The following is a 19,300-nucleotide window of genomic DNA, read 5'->3' as shown; positions in this document are numbered from 1 at the left end:
CTCGCACACTTCTCCCCCCCACCTCCCACCCGCATGCACAAACACTTTGCGCACACGCTCCACATGCCAAACACATGCAGGAGTCTCTTCATCCTTGCATGACTATTTTTACCTGTGAAGCCTGTCGTTGCCTAGCACTCTGTAATTACATCCCACACTCCGCCGACGAATGATTAGAAGCAATGACGGATGGGTTAACACTGTCACCTCAGGATGCCTCGGCGCAAAGCTAATTACACTGCCGTACATGTGTCATATGTCTGATACATGTGATAGCCCTCTCAGACTCCTGCCATAACTGTAGAACAAGTAAGATAAAGGTGGACGACGTGTCTCCTGTTAATCATCAGATAAGACGTGATGAAGTGACTCCGCCGCTGATAATGGATCTTTGCGGCTCTGCGCCGGCTTTAATATGGAATAACAGAAAGACAGGAGGAGCTCCTTTGGTGACATTTGAGTCAGAGTGTGTGTCTCCAAACGTTAAACTTCTTCTGCAATGAAAAAGTAAAGCAATGTTATGTTTTCACCCCTGTCTGTTTGTTGGTTGCAGTGGTGGATCTTGGATTTCTCTAAATCAGGGGCCATAAAGGGGCCTCAAACTACACAGAGGGGCCAATTATATGTCCAACAACCGTGCACAATTCCTGATTCAGTAAGGTGCACATCTAAGTCATTCCTTGTTCAGTGTTAGCTCTATAGATAAGAGAAAAGTCTCATATCATTGAATATGTCTTGTTAATTATTCCTTGTTCACATTGTGTATTTCACAAATCTTAGAAAATAAAACTATTATTAGCAAATTGTCATATTTATTATTAATGTTGATAGTATAGTTAATAAGTGACTGGTTTATTAAATAAATTAAAAAGACCTCAGGCCCCCCCCCCCCCCCGGCTCCAACCCAGGATTTGTCCTTGGTTGTTGTTTTTTTGTTTGCAAGCAGAAATATACAAAAATTGATGTATTGCCGCGAAACTTGGTGGAAGGAAGCAGTGTGGGTCGGGGACGAATCCATTCAGTTTGTGCATTGAGCCAAATCAGGGGTCTGTCTTTAACCTTGCGGTAGGTTTGGCCATTTTTCAACAACACATCTGAGATGTTTAGCAGACCGATATTTATGAGTTTGTGCAATTTGGTGCAGATCCAGATGAAAATGTGTATCTAGAGAACTTAAAAGTAACTCCGTACAGAGCTGTTTTGCTTTGGCAGAAGTCCCATTGAGATACAATATCTCTTCCGCCAGGGAGTCCTGGATAAAATGGGCAGCAAATGAAATAAAGAAGATTCATGTATAAATACAATCAGGGACAGATAACACAAAAACCTCCTGAAACACAGAGAACAGACATAGAAACATGCGGGAATCAATGGCAAAAATCAATAGACATAATAACATTATTCTATGAAGATGATTTTAAAAGCTATTATAGGCTACTACATATAGATATATCTTATAGATGGACTGGAGTAATCCAGCCCCGCATGATTTTGTCATTATCCTCCTTGAAATCACTGTAAACACATTTTGTTTTTCCAATGAACCTGGTGAAAGATGAACGTACCCCATTCATTCAGTACAAGAAGAGATTCATGTCATGAATGGCAGGAAAGTTGTTCACACTTTGTTTCTCTCAATAGATAATGTTGGTGTTATTTGGATCAGGAAGTGAGTGTGTGTGTGTGTGTGTGTGTGTGTGTGTGTGTGTGTGTGTGTGTGTGTGTGTGTGTGTGTGTGTGTGTGTGTGTGTGTGTGTGTGTGCAGACAGGGATACGAAGGGTTGCGATTATGATTGCCATGACTGCAGCTGGGTTTGTGGGCTGAGTAATTGCCTGTCTTGGTAGGGGGAGCGTGGTAGCAAGCTAAAGTCAAGTGCTCTCTTCCTGCTGTAGACCTCATTTGGATTCCACATAGCTAGCTAGCAAGCTAGCACCAGCCTTGGGCCTGTATTATTCATAGCTTGACAGATAGCTCCCACTAAAAGCATTGGAACTGGGCCAGGTGCATGGTGATGGAGTGACAGAGGGAAGCGGTGGCACCGCTGCACCCCACTCTCTGCCCGAGAGGAGAGAAGAGGAGGAAGAGGGAGAGAAAGATGATAGGGAGAGGAAGAGCAGAGGGTGTGAAAGAGGAGAGGATGAGGCGAGACAGGAGGGAGTGGAGAGGAGAGGGAAAGGTGCAGAGGAGAGGAAGAAGTAAGGGGAAGGAGGAGAGGAGAGGGAAAGTAGATAGAGAGGCAGAGGAAGGGGGCAGGAAGATGAGAGGAGAGGGGAGGAGCAGTTTTAAGAGGAAATGTCTAAGTGGAATAGGAAAAGGAAAAAGGGAGAAGGGATGTAGAGATGAACAGGGTGAAGAGGGGACAGAGGGTGAAGAGAGAAATCACACAGAATTATCAGAGGGCCATATGAAGTTGAAGAACAGTGCGACTACAAGACGTTGGAGCAAAGCTTACATTATCGCAGAGATAAGTGTGCTAACCACAAAAGTGAGAACGAGGGGACGGCAGGAGCAGAAATGCAGAGCGAGCGAGCGAGTTAGTAAAACCATTTCAAATAGAGACAGAGAGAGTGAGAAAGAGGCCTGGAAGAGGGAAGAGGAGAACAAGCAAGCCATCCACCCCCGCCAAGCTCAGCAACCCCTCTGCCTCCATGTGCAGAACCAGATAAGGTCGCATTAATCAAAATCTGCCACTTCCCCTTCCAAAAAAACACCGTCTCTGCCATCAGCCCCCCTCTGTGAAGTATCTGTCACCGAAACGGAAATTTCCATATTTAATGGGGAAGCTTTATATCACCGAAAAGGCAGTGTGGGCTGAGGGTGAAAAGAACAGAGTTGGTTGGATCTGTCAGCTCAGTCATTAGCTTATGCACTTGAGACGGCGTAAGCAGCCTTGGGGCTCCTTTCAGTTTGGCTCTGATACTGTTGTTATCGTTTCACGAGTGGAGAACGGAGCCGGACAGAGATTGGTCCTTGTCTTGAGCAGTAGCGGTAATAGCAGTGTATTGTAACCACTGGTTCAGTGCTAGTTCTAAACCTGCCTGTTTGGGCTGTCCGGAGCTTCTTCAGAATTATTCCTTGTCATTAGTGAGTCTTCCTCAAACAGTTCCACAACATGCTGTCGGTTGTTATTGTTTGCGTGCTGGACATTGTGCGCACTCTATGGTGCAGAGAAATGTTAGAGAACTTTGTGTTCATCCTCCTGGTTTATCTGCAGAGAAGATTAAATGGTAAATTCTGTTCATGAACTAAAACTGTGTGAGTGTTAAATTTATTCTATCAATGCATGAGGTCTGTTAAGCAACTGCTAACACAAGTACACAACTTCGACCAACCCCCTTCGACTGCTACAGAGCGCCGCTCTCCTGTCTATTCAAATTTGATTAATATTGAACGTATCACGTGTCCAAATATTACTAACACTTCACTTGCTCGAGCCATTAACAACACACACACACACAAAGCCTGCAGCCAGTAAGATGAACTGTTTGTAGAAGACAGACAAAAACACAGCCAGACAGACGTTTGTGGGATTCGTAGGTAGATACTACATTATCTATTCTACATCTCTACGTCTCCTTCATGGCACTTTAAAGAGGTGTTTTTTTTTCTTGCTGCATTTCCTGTCCTCACATAAACCCCTCACTTTGAAAGCGCTTCATAACCGCGGCCACCAGATTTCCACAGGCACATCCCTCATCATGACTTCCTCTCTCATGCCTTTTGTTTATTTTTCCCATTGTAACCCCCGCACCATTATTTGCCTCCTGTGCATTGTATGACAACCCTAAAAAGTACCTCTCTGACATTACCCGGCGACAGATAAACAGGTGGTGTTTTACGCTTTTTTCCCCGTCCTCCTCTTTTTTTATTCACTCTCTTTTTTTTCATAACTGCCATCCCCGAGGAAAGACATCACAGGGAATAACAGATCATGTGCAGTGAGTGCGGAGCGTGCCAGGGGAACGTGGGCATGGAGAATGAGGGTTTCAGGGTGGTGGGAGGAAGGGGGGGCAGCAGTTCGCTCAGGGCCAGCTCCAGGCTGGGCACATCCTGACCTCTAACCCCTGACTCTCCCCCCCACCACGAGTTCTCTCTCCCCAGTCACAGCCTCCCCCCATAATCCCACCTCGGGGCAAGCCCTCTCCTCAGAGCAGCTGCCAACTAAATTACATCAGTGTCAGAAAGCCCTCCTCCTGTGCTGAGGAGATGGAGCCTGGTAAACACGATGCAGAGCGGCAACACAGCTACTTTACTGTGCGAGAATTACTGTAAAGGAAAAGGCTGATGTTTTTTCATTTATTTTATCGTTATTATCTTAATTAATCTCACGAAAAGACCAATACTAACTGTACATTAGTGCAGCGTGATGTTCCACCTTCTCCAGCTTTATGTCTTCACATGTTCCTGTAGAACAAGCTTAAAAAAAATATGTTAAATTGGTCATGAATATAGAGTTTATAAACACACCTTAATATTCAAAAGCATTGGGTTGTGTATTTTTTATCCAAGTTACTAATAGAGGTGTTAATTGTGCCTTTTATGTTTTTTTACCACAAATATATCCAAAACTAGTTCAGAAAACAAAGTGTTGTCGATTCAGTGGCAGTTAGTAGCATATCATTGTGTTACTGAGTGATATGTTTTGAATCAGGTGTGGTCACTAATAAAGCTTTATGTTAAGGAGTTAAAATCATCGCATAAATTACAACAAGGCACTTTATAGAGTGAGTCCCAGACCTCACTATTAAAATAACGTAACCAATAACAAAACATTTTTTTACTTTTTGTTGTTTGGATTACAAGGTCTCTGTTGATCTATTTTTTTCAGAACAGACTGAGTGGAGATTTGTATGCATTTTTCCTCCCTGTCAAAACCCGGTTGCCTACATTACCCAAGATGCAAGTTGACCACTGACAGCTGGGTCAGAGGTTTGGGTGTGTTATGCTAGTAGTGGCTATTGTGGCCTCAAGCCTCTATAACCTCTAGCAGAGACGAGGAGCAGGCTACAGAGGTCTGATGTGTTCACGTCTTTCCAACTCCACACAGATTTAATCAATAATCAATCTTTACATTCATAGTTTAGTTCCACATGTAAATAATATATTCTATTGTGAGTGACTTGATGCATGACATTATTCAGTATCAAATGCAATGATTAAAATAAATTATCATTTGTATTTGTGCTGCCAGTTTAATTAAACTACCTTGTTTTTTTTTCCAATTCATTCACATCTAATCAATTCTATCAGCTCATCCAAATAACCCACTCCTGCGACAGCCTCCACTGTGGTTTACAGAGACAAATTGACAAGCTAGAGGAAGGGATTCCTTTTCCAAAATGGCTGCCGGGCTAGCAGCTAACTAGCTGGCCTCTGTCTATGTGTCTGGTGTGTGTCTTGGAGTTCGGGTGATTGATTGGAGTCATTACGCTGGTAGTGAGAGAGGGAGAGAGAGACTCCTTACTTGGCTAATCCAGGAGTGAATTTAGCTTCAGGATGACAGATAGCCGCATTACACGCTCAGAATGTGCTGTCCGATGAGCTCCCCCGCTCAGGACCTCCACTCGAAAATTATGCAAAATATCTTGTGTGACACAAATGTCAATACTCTGCCAGGTCTGACTCAAAATTCCTGAACTCAATGTTCCCACGAGTCTGAAGACCCAAATCCCTAATAGTTTGTGACTCTAAACCTTTGTGTTGTTAGATTATATAAATTCAGATTATATAATAGACAGTCCACAAAAAAGGCTGATAACCAAGGTTGACTAGATCTTTTCTGTTATGGCAAAGTCAGACTCGCTGAGTTCTTATCCTCTTTTACAATCCTTTTTTTTTTTATTTGTGTTAACCGCGCTTGTGGTCTGAATTTACTTTTATTTTTCAAGTCATCTTGTATCACCAATATCTTAAACCATGGCTTTTTGTAACCCCTAATTTATTTCCTTATTTTAATTATATGGCATTGTTCCATTATATGTCTTTGTTTCTTTTATGTTGCTTCTTTTGATAAATTATTCATTGAAATTTAAGCTGTTTTTCAAATGCTTTTATCATGTTTACTTGTTAAGCACTTTGTAACTTTGTTTTGAAAACTGCAACATAAATAAAGTTTATTATTATTATTATTATGATTTCAAAAGCTGAAATATTTTATCTTTAAAATAATTTAGATTTTACATTAATTTCTAATGGGTACAATGGTAACCCCTACCCGTTCCAATTACTTTAAGGTCAGATAAAAATACTTTGTAATTCTTTTAAAGTGTACAGAATTGTAAATGGAGTTTGGTTTCTCATACAACATCCGCTCTTCAGGTTCAGGAAGCCGTGTCACGAGGAGGAGACTTTGTTCAGTTGTGTTTCAGTTGAGTTGGACAACACAGTTGGAGTTCTGGTCAAACAGCTGATGAGATCTGTTTCTTGTACTACATTGAGATAAATTACATCTGCAAATGGATGTGTGGTCTTTAAACAGAGCAAATCCCAAAGATATTTAATTTACTGTTATGTAAGACAAGAAAAATCTTCACATTTGAGGAGCTGGAGGCAAAAAATGCTTAAAAAAGCAGCCTAAAGTTTGATAAATCATAACAGTAAGAACGGCTCTGGATCTTGGAGTAAATTTCCAATTCATTTTCTCCATTGACTGTCAGAAAATCCTCATATAAAGAGTTTCAAGTGTGGAACCAGGCCGACCATCTATGAGATGAATCTTGACCATCGAGCATTTGATTCTGCGCAATTTTTGTTTGTAAAAACAGTAAAAAGACAATGGTACAAGACTGTGGACATAATCATTTAAAGAGTGAATGAACTACACATCCCATAAACCATTGCGTTTGATCCCTTTCCAATGACTTCTCTATAATTTAACCTTGTGGTAGGGATTTTCACCTTTGAACACTTTTCCTCATCTTTGTTAAAACACTTTCATGAAAACAGTGAGCTCCTCCTATCATGTCACCTGAGGATTATGGGTAGTGTAGTGCTTCTCCTTGACATCGTAAATAAAATATATTTAATGCTGACTTGTGGTTTGTACAGGAGAGAATATAACATCGTTTCACTATCTCATAGCTTGTGGTAAGTCTACCTTGGATCCTTAAAATATGGCTGATGATCAAAATTTATATTCAGAGAGAAAACAGTATTTTTAAATCCTGAATAATTGTTGAGCTGTATTGACTCATCAAATTAAGGTCCCAATCTTTGTTTTGCAAAAGGAAATAATTAAATATCTCACTGTCTGAGCAGCTCTTCCGTGTCTATCTCTCATGCCCTCAGCTTCATCTAAGATTCTCCACCAATTATATTCCATCTCCTTGATAAAGACACCATTAGGCACATCAAATATTAATGAGGGAGCCTGATGTTCTGTCCTTGGCAGATATGGTTTTCTAAGGGAGCAGCTGAGGCCTTGCATGGGCTCAGGGAGAGAGGATGAAATGTAGGAAGATGTTGCTGTGCCCAGTAGAGTGGTTGCCAGCCACGGCCCTGCATCTCAGTGTGAGCTCTGAGGCTCACGCTGGGCTCGGGATAAGGAGGAGACTACACAGACTGTAGGGCATGAGGCGGTGGCAGTGGCACGGATAAAACAAGTGCAAGAGTTAACGGCAAGAGTCAAGGCGATGCAAGGGGCAGAGTGTATATGACTAAAGTTGAGACGGGGTTTGTTGGCTCCCGGCTACCAAACATTAGAGCTGGAGCAGCCAATGGGCCACAACTGGCTTACTGAACCAGTGAGCTGAACAGCATGTCTGTCGGATTCCGATGCCTGTCGGCTACTTCTCCACTGCTCTGCACGGTCTGAGACAAACCAACCGCCGCATTGTCAAAGGAACGTAGAAGTTGGATTGTCAGTGCTTTTGTTCAAATATGTAACCAAACACCGGGAGATCTGACTTTAATCGTTGTTGAGACTTCAGCGTAAGTCCAAGTGGACATTTAGTTTCTGGGCATAAGCATTCGCACACAAGCATCATTTTAAGTTTTACTGAGGATTATTTCAACACTGAGTAACTGACAGGCATTCTTCTGTGTCTGTGCGTGCGTGTGTGAGAGCAGTGGCGGCTGATATGCGAGCTGGAGCCTGAGCCGCAAGAAAACGCCCCAAATTGCAGCGTCTGCCATGCGCTGAGCCTCCTGCACCAAGACACTGTCTTTTGTTCTCCCCTGCTAGCAGGAGAAGCCTGACAGCTCTGAAATGATCCTCTCTGCTCTATCTCCCCCCACACACACACACGCACACACACGCACACACACGCACACACACATTTTTGATCCTCTTTGTAACTCCTCTCCTATACATTTCCCAATTTTGTGGGGCCAAAAAACAAGTACTGTTTATACACACATGCAAACATGCACAATAACCATAGACGCCATCTGTCTCCCCCTATAGCCCTTATACCCCCCCCCCCCCCCCCCACCACCTCTCATTTTCTCTCCTTGTCTGTCTTCCTCTCTCTCTTTCATTTTTCCTCACTGTCTGGCTGTGAGGATGGCGAATCCCTCATGGATTTCTGCAGGGTATCACCATGGAGACGGGGCTCTGCCACACGTGTCTATAGATCCTTCTGCTGGATCGGGGGCACAGCCAGAGGTGGTGCATCTCCACTCACGCTCTGGTGGGAGAGAAAAAGCGGGAAGAGACAACAATGGAGCTGGGGTGAATTGGTGTGGGAGAGGTGCGGCAATGTACACTCCAAGGTATATAGACGAGGGGGGGGGGGCTGTGGAGGTGAGGTTATGATGAGTGAGAACCATGAGGGAGAAATATGAGGTGAGAATGTGGGGTGACAGCAGGAGATGATGAGAGAGGAGTCGAGAGAAAGAGAGCGGCGGTGAGAGGAGGCAGAGGGAGAGGCACCGGCAGCCTCATCCCTGTGTCAGGGAGACAAATAGCGTGTGATGCTAATGACTGGCTAAAGCTTTTGCCCCTGCTGAGAACAGCCGCTAATATGACTGCTAATAAAGGCGCCGTGCAACGCTGTCGCATTCCAGCAGTCGCTCAACTGTCGCCCAAAATTAGCCGAACAGGAGCCCTCCCTCTCCTGCAGCTCTGCTCTCCCGCCTCACATTAAAGCTCCAGAAAACGGGGCCTTCACTTTCACATTTCCAGGATTTTGTGATTCTTCCCACAAAGAGAAACTTACCAGAGATGCACCGATCGGCTCTGACGTCATCCCTATCCGCACTTACGCCTGACTCATCCACCCATTACCCACCCGAAGGAATTTTATTCACTGATTAAGAGACCTGCACCAGCATGAACATTCAATAAATCAAATAACTTCCACTGTGCCGGGATTTGGGCGACTCGGCCTCGCCTCATGATGCACCCGGCTGCGCAGAATGAAGATTGTCTTCCAAAAAGAAAGCGCATGGTCTTTTGAGGACTTTTCCAATTGGCCTATTTCACTCACCCAAACCAATCCACTATTAATCAGGACTTAATTTCCACGACCCCACCCACCCGACCCGCGGATCAACCGCAAGTGTAATTGAACATCTGCGAATCACTAAAACCTACAGTATTTTTCTCATCTCCGTCCTTTTCTCTCTGCATGAATCCTGCACAATTTCTCCTTTTTTTTTCTCATTTTAAACGCCACCTAATTGTTTCTCGAATTTTAATTGCCAAGTGCAGTGAGTGGGATGCAGCGCCTGCGATGACGAACGCTGCAGCCAAGGTCACACGGCGACAGAGCCAGAAAACACGTGGGATGGCGGAGCCGCGGAGGCTTCCTGCGTCTTAGTCATCACCGGGGCTTGGGGGAGCGCCGGGGCAAACTCACGCGCAGTGTCACAGCAGCCTGACAGCTCAGGGACGGGAGGACACCTGAGACCAGAGTTATTGTGTGTTCAACGCCTCTTAACGCGAGTGTGATTACAAGTCATTTACATAAGACGCTCTGCTTTATAAAAAGGCAGGCGCTTTGTAAAAGGGAGCCAAGTATCGGTGGCATCGTAGGTGGAACTTTAAGCGGAGTGAAGTTTTTAAAACACGCTCACTCTCTGCCATCAAAAGACCTCTTTGTTTGTACAGTCCTGACCCGAAATATTAAAGTGCACTTGTCTTTATTGAAGACACAATGAAAAAAAGAAATACACAGCCAAGTGTTTATTATTTTTTGTCCATTAGCTGATGTTGCAGAGCAATTACAGCTATTCAACGGCCGTTTTTTCCGAGTGATTCCGGCGCAGTCGCACCTGTCAGCCGCCGAGCTCTGCTGCGGCTCTGCGCTCGACAGCATGAGCCACTTTACTGGTAAGATAAAGGTGGTGAGGCCGGACGAGAAGACAGAGGAGGGAGACGAGTGGTGAGCGGCTGTGACTATCTGACTTTCCCACACCACTTTCCCCTCTCTCCCTCCCTGCCTCCCCTCCCTCCCCCTCCGTCCTCCCACTCACCTATCCTCCTCTGCTGCCAGCCCGCCTGCCTTGGCAGCCGCTAACCTGCTGGGACCGGCCCTTGATTTATTTGGAGAGGGCCCCGGAATGGAGGGGCCCAGGATGAGTGGCATTTTAATGTGCTTTTGAGATGTTTGGTCACAAGCATTATTGATCACAGTGCCGCAGCGCACCACACACACCCCTCCTCTCTCACTGTCCCGCAGACCCTCACACTGCCCCGGGGGAGAGGTCTGGCTGTCAGGCAGGGAATGAGTTTCCATGTGGGCTTAGATTAATGAAATAAGGCCCCTGGTTGCAGGGGGTCAGACCATTAAGGAATCCCTGGGCTTGGCGAGATTGAGCCTGCCAGGTGACTGGACCCTGACTGACTGATGGACGGGTTGGACCAAGGAGAGAGGGTGAGAGAGGGAGAGGGGAGGACAGATAGGATATTGGACTGTGGGACAGACTGACGTGAAAAACAGAGTCGAAGTAGAGGGAGCTGAAATAGTTTTCTATAGCCGTTTCGGACACGAACTCCAGAGACTGTCCACAGAAATAGGTGCAGACTTTCTCAGGAGTTTGCCTCACACATGAACAATGCAGCAGGAGATTGTCTGCTCAGACCAGTCTATCAAACTCTCCGGAGCGGTGCAGCAGGCGGAGGCAGGCTTACGTATACATTCTGCTGCGGCATGACATTTCCAGCTCATCGCCCCATACCATCAAAAACTCTCTTGACTTCATTATTGGTGTCTTCTTCATGTATGTTACTACTTTTTCATCTTGAGATGTTAGTTTCCTTCAATATATATATATATTTTTGTTTCAGTTGCGTGTTGAAAAGGTCATCAACACACCTACCCACTCACAGTGAATCGAGCAGAGGATCTCATTCTGTGTTCTCACATCGCATCATTCGGACATTCTCCAAAGTTTTTTTCACGGAGAAACTCTGGAGAAAGATTCTATCACTCAAACATTTGTGTTCTCAGCCCCTACGGAGAATGTCCAGAGATTATCAGGAGTTCAGTGCATGTCTGGAAGCAGGTTAGAACTCCAGTCCTCCATCAGCGCCTGCAACCGCTGATCCGCCACAAATGCGGTGCACGTTGTATAACAACATCCATTTTCTTACTCTCACAGGCAGCCTTGTGCCATTCATTCACATCAGGTCTTACTCTAAGTAGCGTGGAGCCGGGGAAACATCCAGAGGTTGTAAAAATAGGAGCCAGGGATATTTCACAGCCGATTGAACATGCCCAAAAGCGTGTTTAGCTCCTTTACACTCGAACCTCGACAGGGGGTTTATTTGATGGCCAAAACAGTCAGAGGAACGCATCATAATTCTGACTGTGTGGGTGCCTTTGTTCAAACGTGCCAGAAACGCGTGAACACAGCGACGATACCCACACATGCACTGATGTGGCAGCGGCAGCATGCACACGTTGAGCACACATGGAGAGGAGGGGGGGCGGGCAGGTAGCAGCTCGGGGGCTCTCACAGGTTTTATGAGTGAAATGGATTAAGTCCCTGTGATCAACAGCCTGAGCGAATACACAGATTATCAGATTATCAGATTAGGATCTGCCCCCCCCAACTTGCCTCGGGGAGCCGGAGAATACATTAAAAACCTGAGGTGCTTTGGCAAGATTCAATTATTCAGGCTACAGGTCCTGCCTTCTTACAGTCAGTCCCCGACACACACTAGTGTTGTGGTGCGTTCGGCTCGCGTCACAGCAAGGGCATATCAGTCCGCGGCGCTGAGTGTTTGCAGAGCACGCACAGAGATTTTTTTCCTCGTGGCCCGAAGAACAAATTGTTACCTAAATATTAATGAATATGGGAGTAAAGTGAATCTGCAGCTGTGGGTGCTTCAGAGAAAGAGATTTTATCCCTTTGTAACTGTTTTCTAGAAGAAATGGAGCATGGCATTTTATTATAATTGCTCAATAGCTAATGAGTACGTGTCTAATTAAGGTCGGCTGAGCAAAGTTCCATATTTTCCCCAGCAGACAGATATAAGAGGCATTGCTTTTCCTGCAGTAAAAGGCCCTTGTTCCTTGTTGCATTCCTACTCTGTTGTAGTTTGTTAACCACGACTCTTTACAGACACCTGAGTGCAAATGAGCATCGACGGCCAGGTGAGGCTAAAGGCTAATGGCTGCCCTCTTATCTCTCCCCCGCAGTGTGTATGGCTGCCCCCTGGCCAAGAAGAGAAAGAGTCTAGACAGACAGACCCTGGAAACATCCCCCAAGAGGAGCACCTACCTAGATGACATGGACAACTCCACGATGGAGGAATGCTACGAGACAGACGGGACCGAGGAGATGGACGACAGGGAGGAAGAGGAGGAGGAGGGAGCCGTAGAGGTGGAGGAGGGGGAAGTGGAGGAGGAGGAAGAGGAGGAGGTGGAGGGCTACATGGACTACAACGTAGAGCAAATGGAGCCCGAAGAGGGGGAGGTGGACAGAGGCGCTGGGGAGGAGGAGGAGGAAGAAGAGGAGGTAGAGGTGGAGCAAGAAGAGGAGGAGGGCGATGAGGAACGGGTGGAGGAGGCGGAGGAGGAAGAGGAGGATGAGGAGGAGGAAGCAGTAGAGGAAGCTGACTATGAAGGGGGAGAGTCGGAAGAAGGAGAGCAGAGTCAAGGGCAAGGTGAGGACACTCTCCCATCACACTACATGAGCCAATTTTGTCAAATGCACTGGAACTACTTTTTGGGAATTTCAAAAGAAACGGTTGAACATTTTAGAAAAATTGTTAATTAGTTTTTTTACTGAAAAACAACAAGGTCAATACCACTGTCATGTCTGTGCAGTAGACTTAAGGGTCAAGGAGCCAGGCTTAGCGCAAAGATGGAGAATATGATCACCAGCCATTCAATCATCACAAAGTCCACCTACCAGTTACATGTTATATCTCATGTGTTTAATCTTGGTAACAACAGACATCGGCATAACTTTTTATCGGGAGGAAATGTGTTGGAATATTTCTTGGCTGGGCCCAGTAGCATCCAGGATTCTCCACTGGTTGCCTGGTAACTGCCAAGAAATAGTTTGGCAAGTTACCGCACTTAAAACAGAAAAAAGTTTTTATACTTTTGTTTTTCCAAACACAAGATATAAGAGTATTCAAAGAGCGTTAGATGGGCTGGTAGTTGCTGGTTAATTCTGAGGTAGGCCAACTGGCTGCTGGCTGTGACATACAGCCATCTAGCTAGTTATCATCCAACTATAAACCATGGTTAGTTAGCGTGACCATAACTTTGCAGAGTAAAAGGTAAATTTGGATTTAATAATAATGAAATGCATATCTGTATAATGGTGGTAACCAATTTGTGTTTCAACCTTTTCCCTGCACTAAATTTAAACTTAACACTAAATCAGCAAATAAATGTGTTTCCCAAAATGGTGAATTGCTCTAATGAAAGATTTTCTTTCATGGAAAAATAATATTTTTCAAGAAAAGATTTGCAAATGTCTGGTTTTGTATTTTTAATTGTGGCAGTTGGTCTTGATGTTCAACTGCAGAGTGTTTTGCATTGGAATAGGAAGAAATATCTAATTGCTGAAATCTGCGACAATCTGAGATTTTTAAGAATAAGGCTGTAATATTGCAGGAATAAAGCTGTAATTAAGTAGAAAGCTGTAATTTATTGAGAAAAATGTCATGAAATTAATTTGAAGAGTCTGTGCTCGACAGAGTTCAGATGACGAATCTTTTTGTTTCTTTAGAAACTACGAAGCCTCTTTGAATAAGACGCAGATTTATTAATGAGAGACCACTGCCTAACATTTCCTCCTCCACCAAAGAGGCATGTTCTGCAACCTGCAAGTTCGTCATGTTCTTTCGCAGAATAAATTCAGTTTAAAAGTATTAAAGTATTTTATTATTTCTGAAACCTTAAGTATAACTCCATATAATGTATATAATTTCCATATCTTATTTATTTACATTTCATATACGCACAATACTCTGCACTTTAACTCCTTTTTTTTGCACTTCTGGTTAGATGCTAAACTGCATTTCGTTGTATAAGTACTTGTACTGTGCAGTGACAATAAAGTTGAATCTAATCTAATTAATAATTTTCTCTTAATATTACAACTTTGACAGTGTAATATAATAACCTTATACTTGAAGTCTCAGATTTATTTTTCTTTCTTTGTGTCCCTAATACTCTGTCTTAGAACTCAGCTTTGCTCCCTCTCTTTATTTCCCTATGAAATATTTAACATGTTTGTCTAAGTGTTTTTAAGATCTTTGCTAGAACCTAAATGGAACAGATCTTGCTAAACTGCAGCCATGATTATTGTTTGTACCCTTCAGAAACGAACAAATACAAACAAACTAATAATTTTCAAAACGTTAGAAGTTTCCGATTTTAAGCCTAAGCAAATTTGATCTAGATACTAAGTCTCTCCTGAAAAATGATAAAAAAACACCATCTTTTCAGAAACTCGTGCCCCATTTGTTGCCCCCCCTGCACTCTGACGTGCCCAACACCAGATTTGGCAGGTTCGTCTCCAGCAGACTCTGCTTTGCATCACGATTGGACCTGACAGTGCCTTCAAGTCCAATTAGGAGTGAGGCTCTGAGAGAGGAGTGCGTTAACCCTGTGAGCGCAGCAGCTCTACCCACCAAGTGTTGATGTGGCGTCTCGGCAGCCGGTGCTCTTATTTTCTCGCAGACATGTGAGAACATCTCTGCAGACTGGTGTTCATTAGAGCCCACAGACGAGCCCTCACCCTTAACTCTGACACAGTGGACCGTTGCCACTGTCTCCTCAGCCTGTCAACAGCCTCCTCCTTCTAGAGGTGCTAGCTGATTACCATATATTTATGAGAGATTGAAGTGCTGTGCACATGCCACAGTGGGAGCTGTTGTTATCCTGCAAATTCTTTTCATTGCCGAGCTCTGTGATCATTACAATGTCTACCTTACCCAGATTTAAAGGGCGTCGCAGCATCTTAATCTGCAGCGTTTCTTCTTTCAAAAGATCACTCTTTCAATATGCATCATTACCATGTTCCCCATTAGCACCAAGACCTCAGCGCTGGATGGTCACCGGGCAGATTACAATCTGCTAAATGCAATAGAGGTGACATTCGGAAGCTTCTGTGTTTTTCTCGGTGGCATGCACATCTCTGTGGCTAATCCAGAGCCAATTCAGCGCCGTCAGGGCAGCCGCTCTGTTCCTCCTTTAATCGGTTTCGCTTCTATATCCCTTTTATGTACCTTGATTGCTCTTCAAATTGCTTTCCTGTGCCATGTTTCACACCATCCAAAATTAAACCCCTGGTGCAGGAGGTTGCTGTAAGAAGCCTTCCTCTGTCAAAATATGTGCCTGGTCATTCGTGACTGTTCCCTCTTCCCGCTCTGAAGCATTCTAACCCCCCAAGCACCAATATTATGTTGCTCTCATTAGATTGGAGTGTGTGTTAGCGTGCGTGTGCAGTGCGCGAGGGACGAAAGTCAGCAAGAGTCTTTGCGTAGTCTATGTACTACAACAGAGTATTAGAGGCATGTTGATGAAAAAACAACTCGATATTCAAAATATACCAAAGATAAAGTCATAATTAACAATAACAAGAAGAAAGAATTAGCTTTAAACTTTGTGTCATTCTGCATGGGGAAGATCAGAAAAAAATGTGTTTGCCTGTGCTTAAACACGGAATGTGGAGCATCTTCTTAATATTCCACTTAATATTTGGCACATTATCATTGGTAATATCTGTGTTATATTTTAAGAGGTAAAATTACCACCTTATTCTCACAATTTCACAACTTCTTTCTCGCAACTTTATGAGTTTCTTCTCAATTACAACTTTATTCTTGTAATAGCATGCCTTTTTGAAATCTCAATATTTCTTTATTGACTATTGCCCTAAAACTCTTACACAGTGTGTGCAATTGGATATTATTCAGATTCTCTAATGTGTTTGAACACTTCCATCTGAAGAATACAGTCGGGTTCAGAGTACTGATCACAGAGGTCATGTAACCTGGTGAAAAGTAATATTTTAACCACAAATAATACACCGACAATAATAAATAACAATGTTTTTTGTCTCTATTGTTTCTCTCTTTTGTCGTGCAATTTGCTTGTCCCCACCAGGAGCTAAAAGAAACCCTTATTTATTATTTTCTGAGTGTTTGTGTGTGGGCCTCTGGGTTAATTTTCTCCGCAGGAACGTAAGTGGCAGGAGCGACTTGCTCTTGGTGGCTCAGGGCGGAAATGTGGAAAAAAAAAAGAGATTGGAAGTGCTCCAGGAGTGAGTGCTCGAAATTACTGACAGAAGAGGTTCAGTAACCTTTTGCAGCCTGTCAGAATCAATTAAGCAATGAAAAGAATTGTAAAGATACTGATGATTGAATGGAAAAAAAGGGACTGTAGTAGCAAACGATGAATAGCTGTGGACCGGAGTTCATCATGTGGGAGATGGAACTCCATATTAGCTCGCAGATTTGAGCTTCTCCTGTAAAAAAATGTCGCTCATTTAAAGGTTTTCTCACAATGTTTTGATTTAATCTGAATGAAATGTGCAGCTCATTTGCAGCTATTTGCAGAATGGCTGGGTAATTTTAAAAGCTATAAATATCATTTTCTAATGAAAAACAGGAAATTAGGACAAATATTATACTTGCCAGAGAAGTAGTCCCTGGTTTCATAGATTCTCATTTACAAGAGTATATTTCACTGGAACTTTCCCAAACCACAACATTTTTAAACTTCCTGTTCTTCAGAACAAGAGCTGCTGTTAAGACTCTCAAAGTAAATTATTAGGGGAAGCAAAGAGTTCCTTATCCAATTTAGATGGACCAAACCCAGAAATCTGATTTGCCAGTAAAATAGAATGCTGGAAATGATATTACAAGACGTTTGTTATTTCTTTCCAACAGAGGACGATCAGATGAGCAGCAGCGAGGGGGGCGAGGGCGACAGCAGAGGTGGCGGTGGCGGTGGTGCTGGCAATGCAAAATCTGGCCAGACGACGGAGAAGGACAACAACAACAATGAGGAGTACGAAAACTACGACGAGCTCGTCGCAAAGTCCCTCTTGAACCTGGGCAAGATTGCAGAAGACGCCGCCAACCGGGCCTTGACTGAGTCTGAGCTGAACAGCAACTCCTCTAACAGTGGAGAGGAAGAGGAGGAGGAGGAGGAAGAGGAAGAAGAGGAAGGGGATGATGATGATGAAGAAGAGGAGGAAGAGGAGGAAGAGGAAGAGGAGGAAGAAGAGGGGGAGGGGGGTGAAACGCAGAGGGGAGCTCTAACCTTGGACGTTGACAGTGATGTGGTTCGGGAGACAGTGGACTCCCTAAAACTGCTGGCACAAGGTCACGGTGCGGTGTTGTCTGACAATTTAGATGGACAGGAGTTTGAGGATGGCGCTTTGAACGGGACTGACCGTACCAATAATGGGGGAAATGCACACAATGGTGGACACCTTAAGACCTCCAGCAATGGACAAATTGAAAACAGCGATGAGGAAGTGTGTTTAAGCAGTTTGGAGTGCCTACGAAATCAGTGCTTTGACCTAGCTCGGAAACTAAGCGAAACAAAGTCCACCGACCGAAACGGACCTTCCCAGCAAAACCATTTCTTGTGCGGGGATCCCAATCAGCAGCTCCAGCACCACGGCTATGGGGATTTCCACCATGGCCAAGACGACAGGCGGAACTATTCCGACATGGACAATCTCTTGAAGTTGGAGGAGCAGCTGAGCCCGCGCTCCAAAGCTTTCGCCAGTTGCGCACAGGATGACCGGTATCACACCAGCCACCGGGACTTCGATGAGGACACCGCCTCAGTCACGTCGGACCGATCTGAAGAGGTGTTTGACATGACAAAGGGCAACCTGTCGCTACTGGAGAAGGCCATTGCACTAGAGTCCGAACGCGCCAAGGCAATGCGAGATAAAATGGCGGCTGAGGCTGCCAGGAGAGATGGGGTGAGGTATAACCACGACGATCATGGCCCACGACATGGCTATGGTGTTGAGCGTAAAGCCCGCCTTCATGATGGCATGAAGAAGCCTTTTTATCACAAAGGTGAGTGGCTCTTTCAAACATGGTGATGCATGTTTACCTCATTTAAAAAGCTCAGGTGACAATGTCTGATAGTGTTTGGCTCTGTGTTGTGCCGGGGACTAGACAGCCCACGTGCATTCTGGGAACTTGACTACAACCCCAGGAAAAGCTTTTTTTCAACCAATTTGGAAATTCGCATCTTGGTAGCAGCGGGAGCGGCAGCAGCGGCTTATGTTGTTAAAATAGGCCAGCATGGAAACATCAGAGGGTAGGCTTGTCAGGCATAAGTAATGGCAATCTGCACGGCCTGTTAGGACCGCAAATCTCATCCCTGCGATGCAGCTTGGGGTAAAGCTGCCTATTTTTAAACTCTGAGATGGCACTTGGGAGAGGAAGCTACCAAACAGGGCCCTCCCGCCTTTGGGAAAAGGAGAACAAGACGTCTCTTTTTGTTTGGTTATCATGCTTATGACCCAACTTTCATATTGAGGCTTATTGATGTGCCAGAGAGACAAATGCACTTATACCATAATCAAATTCAGTGGTCATTGTTTTACAGTGAGCTGGATATGGCTGTGTACCTGCAGCGCGGAGTCGCAGGAACAGAAACATTGTGTTGGCATTTACAGTGGTGGCTCTGCGAGCTCCATCGTTTAACTCTGCTTATTCCTCACATCATATCCTTTACAGCAACAACCTTCACGCTCAGGTTACGCAATTTGCTCCCATAAGGAAGATATCAGGTGAGAGTGACAAATACGAGCGGGCGAAATCAGCAGCGGGGCGATATTACGCCTTAAATGCCGAGTGGGCTCACATCAAGCATACTGTATATTCCAACTTAAATGCCACGCAAAATGTTAATT

The 19,300-nt window shown here is 44.4% G+C and overlaps 1 protein-coding gene across 1 annotated transcript in view; it reads left to right on the top strand.

Moving 5' to 3' along the window:
* The window catches only part of myt1lb (myelin transcription factor 1-like, b), a 102,914-nt gene that overhangs the window by 50,805 nt on the left and 32,809 nt on the right, over positions 1-19,300 (top strand). Inside the window, exons 5-6 of the mRNA XM_062398143.1 lie at positions 12,589-13,055; positions 17,304-18,455. Of these exons, the coding sequence (XP_062254127.1) occupies positions 12,589-13,055; positions 17,304-18,455 (1,619 nt within the window). The remainder of the gene's footprint in view (positions 1-12,588; positions 13,056-17,303; positions 18,456-19,300) is intronic.

This window comes from Platichthys flesus, chromosome 10, assembly GCF_949316205.1.
Source record: "Platichthys flesus chromosome 10, fPlaFle2.1, whole genome shotgun sequence".
NCBI lineage: Eukaryota > Metazoa > Chordata > Actinopteri > Pleuronectiformes > Pleuronectidae > Platichthys > Platichthys flesus.
Note: the sequence above shows the minus strand (reverse complement) of the source record. Positions and strands in the feature narration are given on the sequence as shown.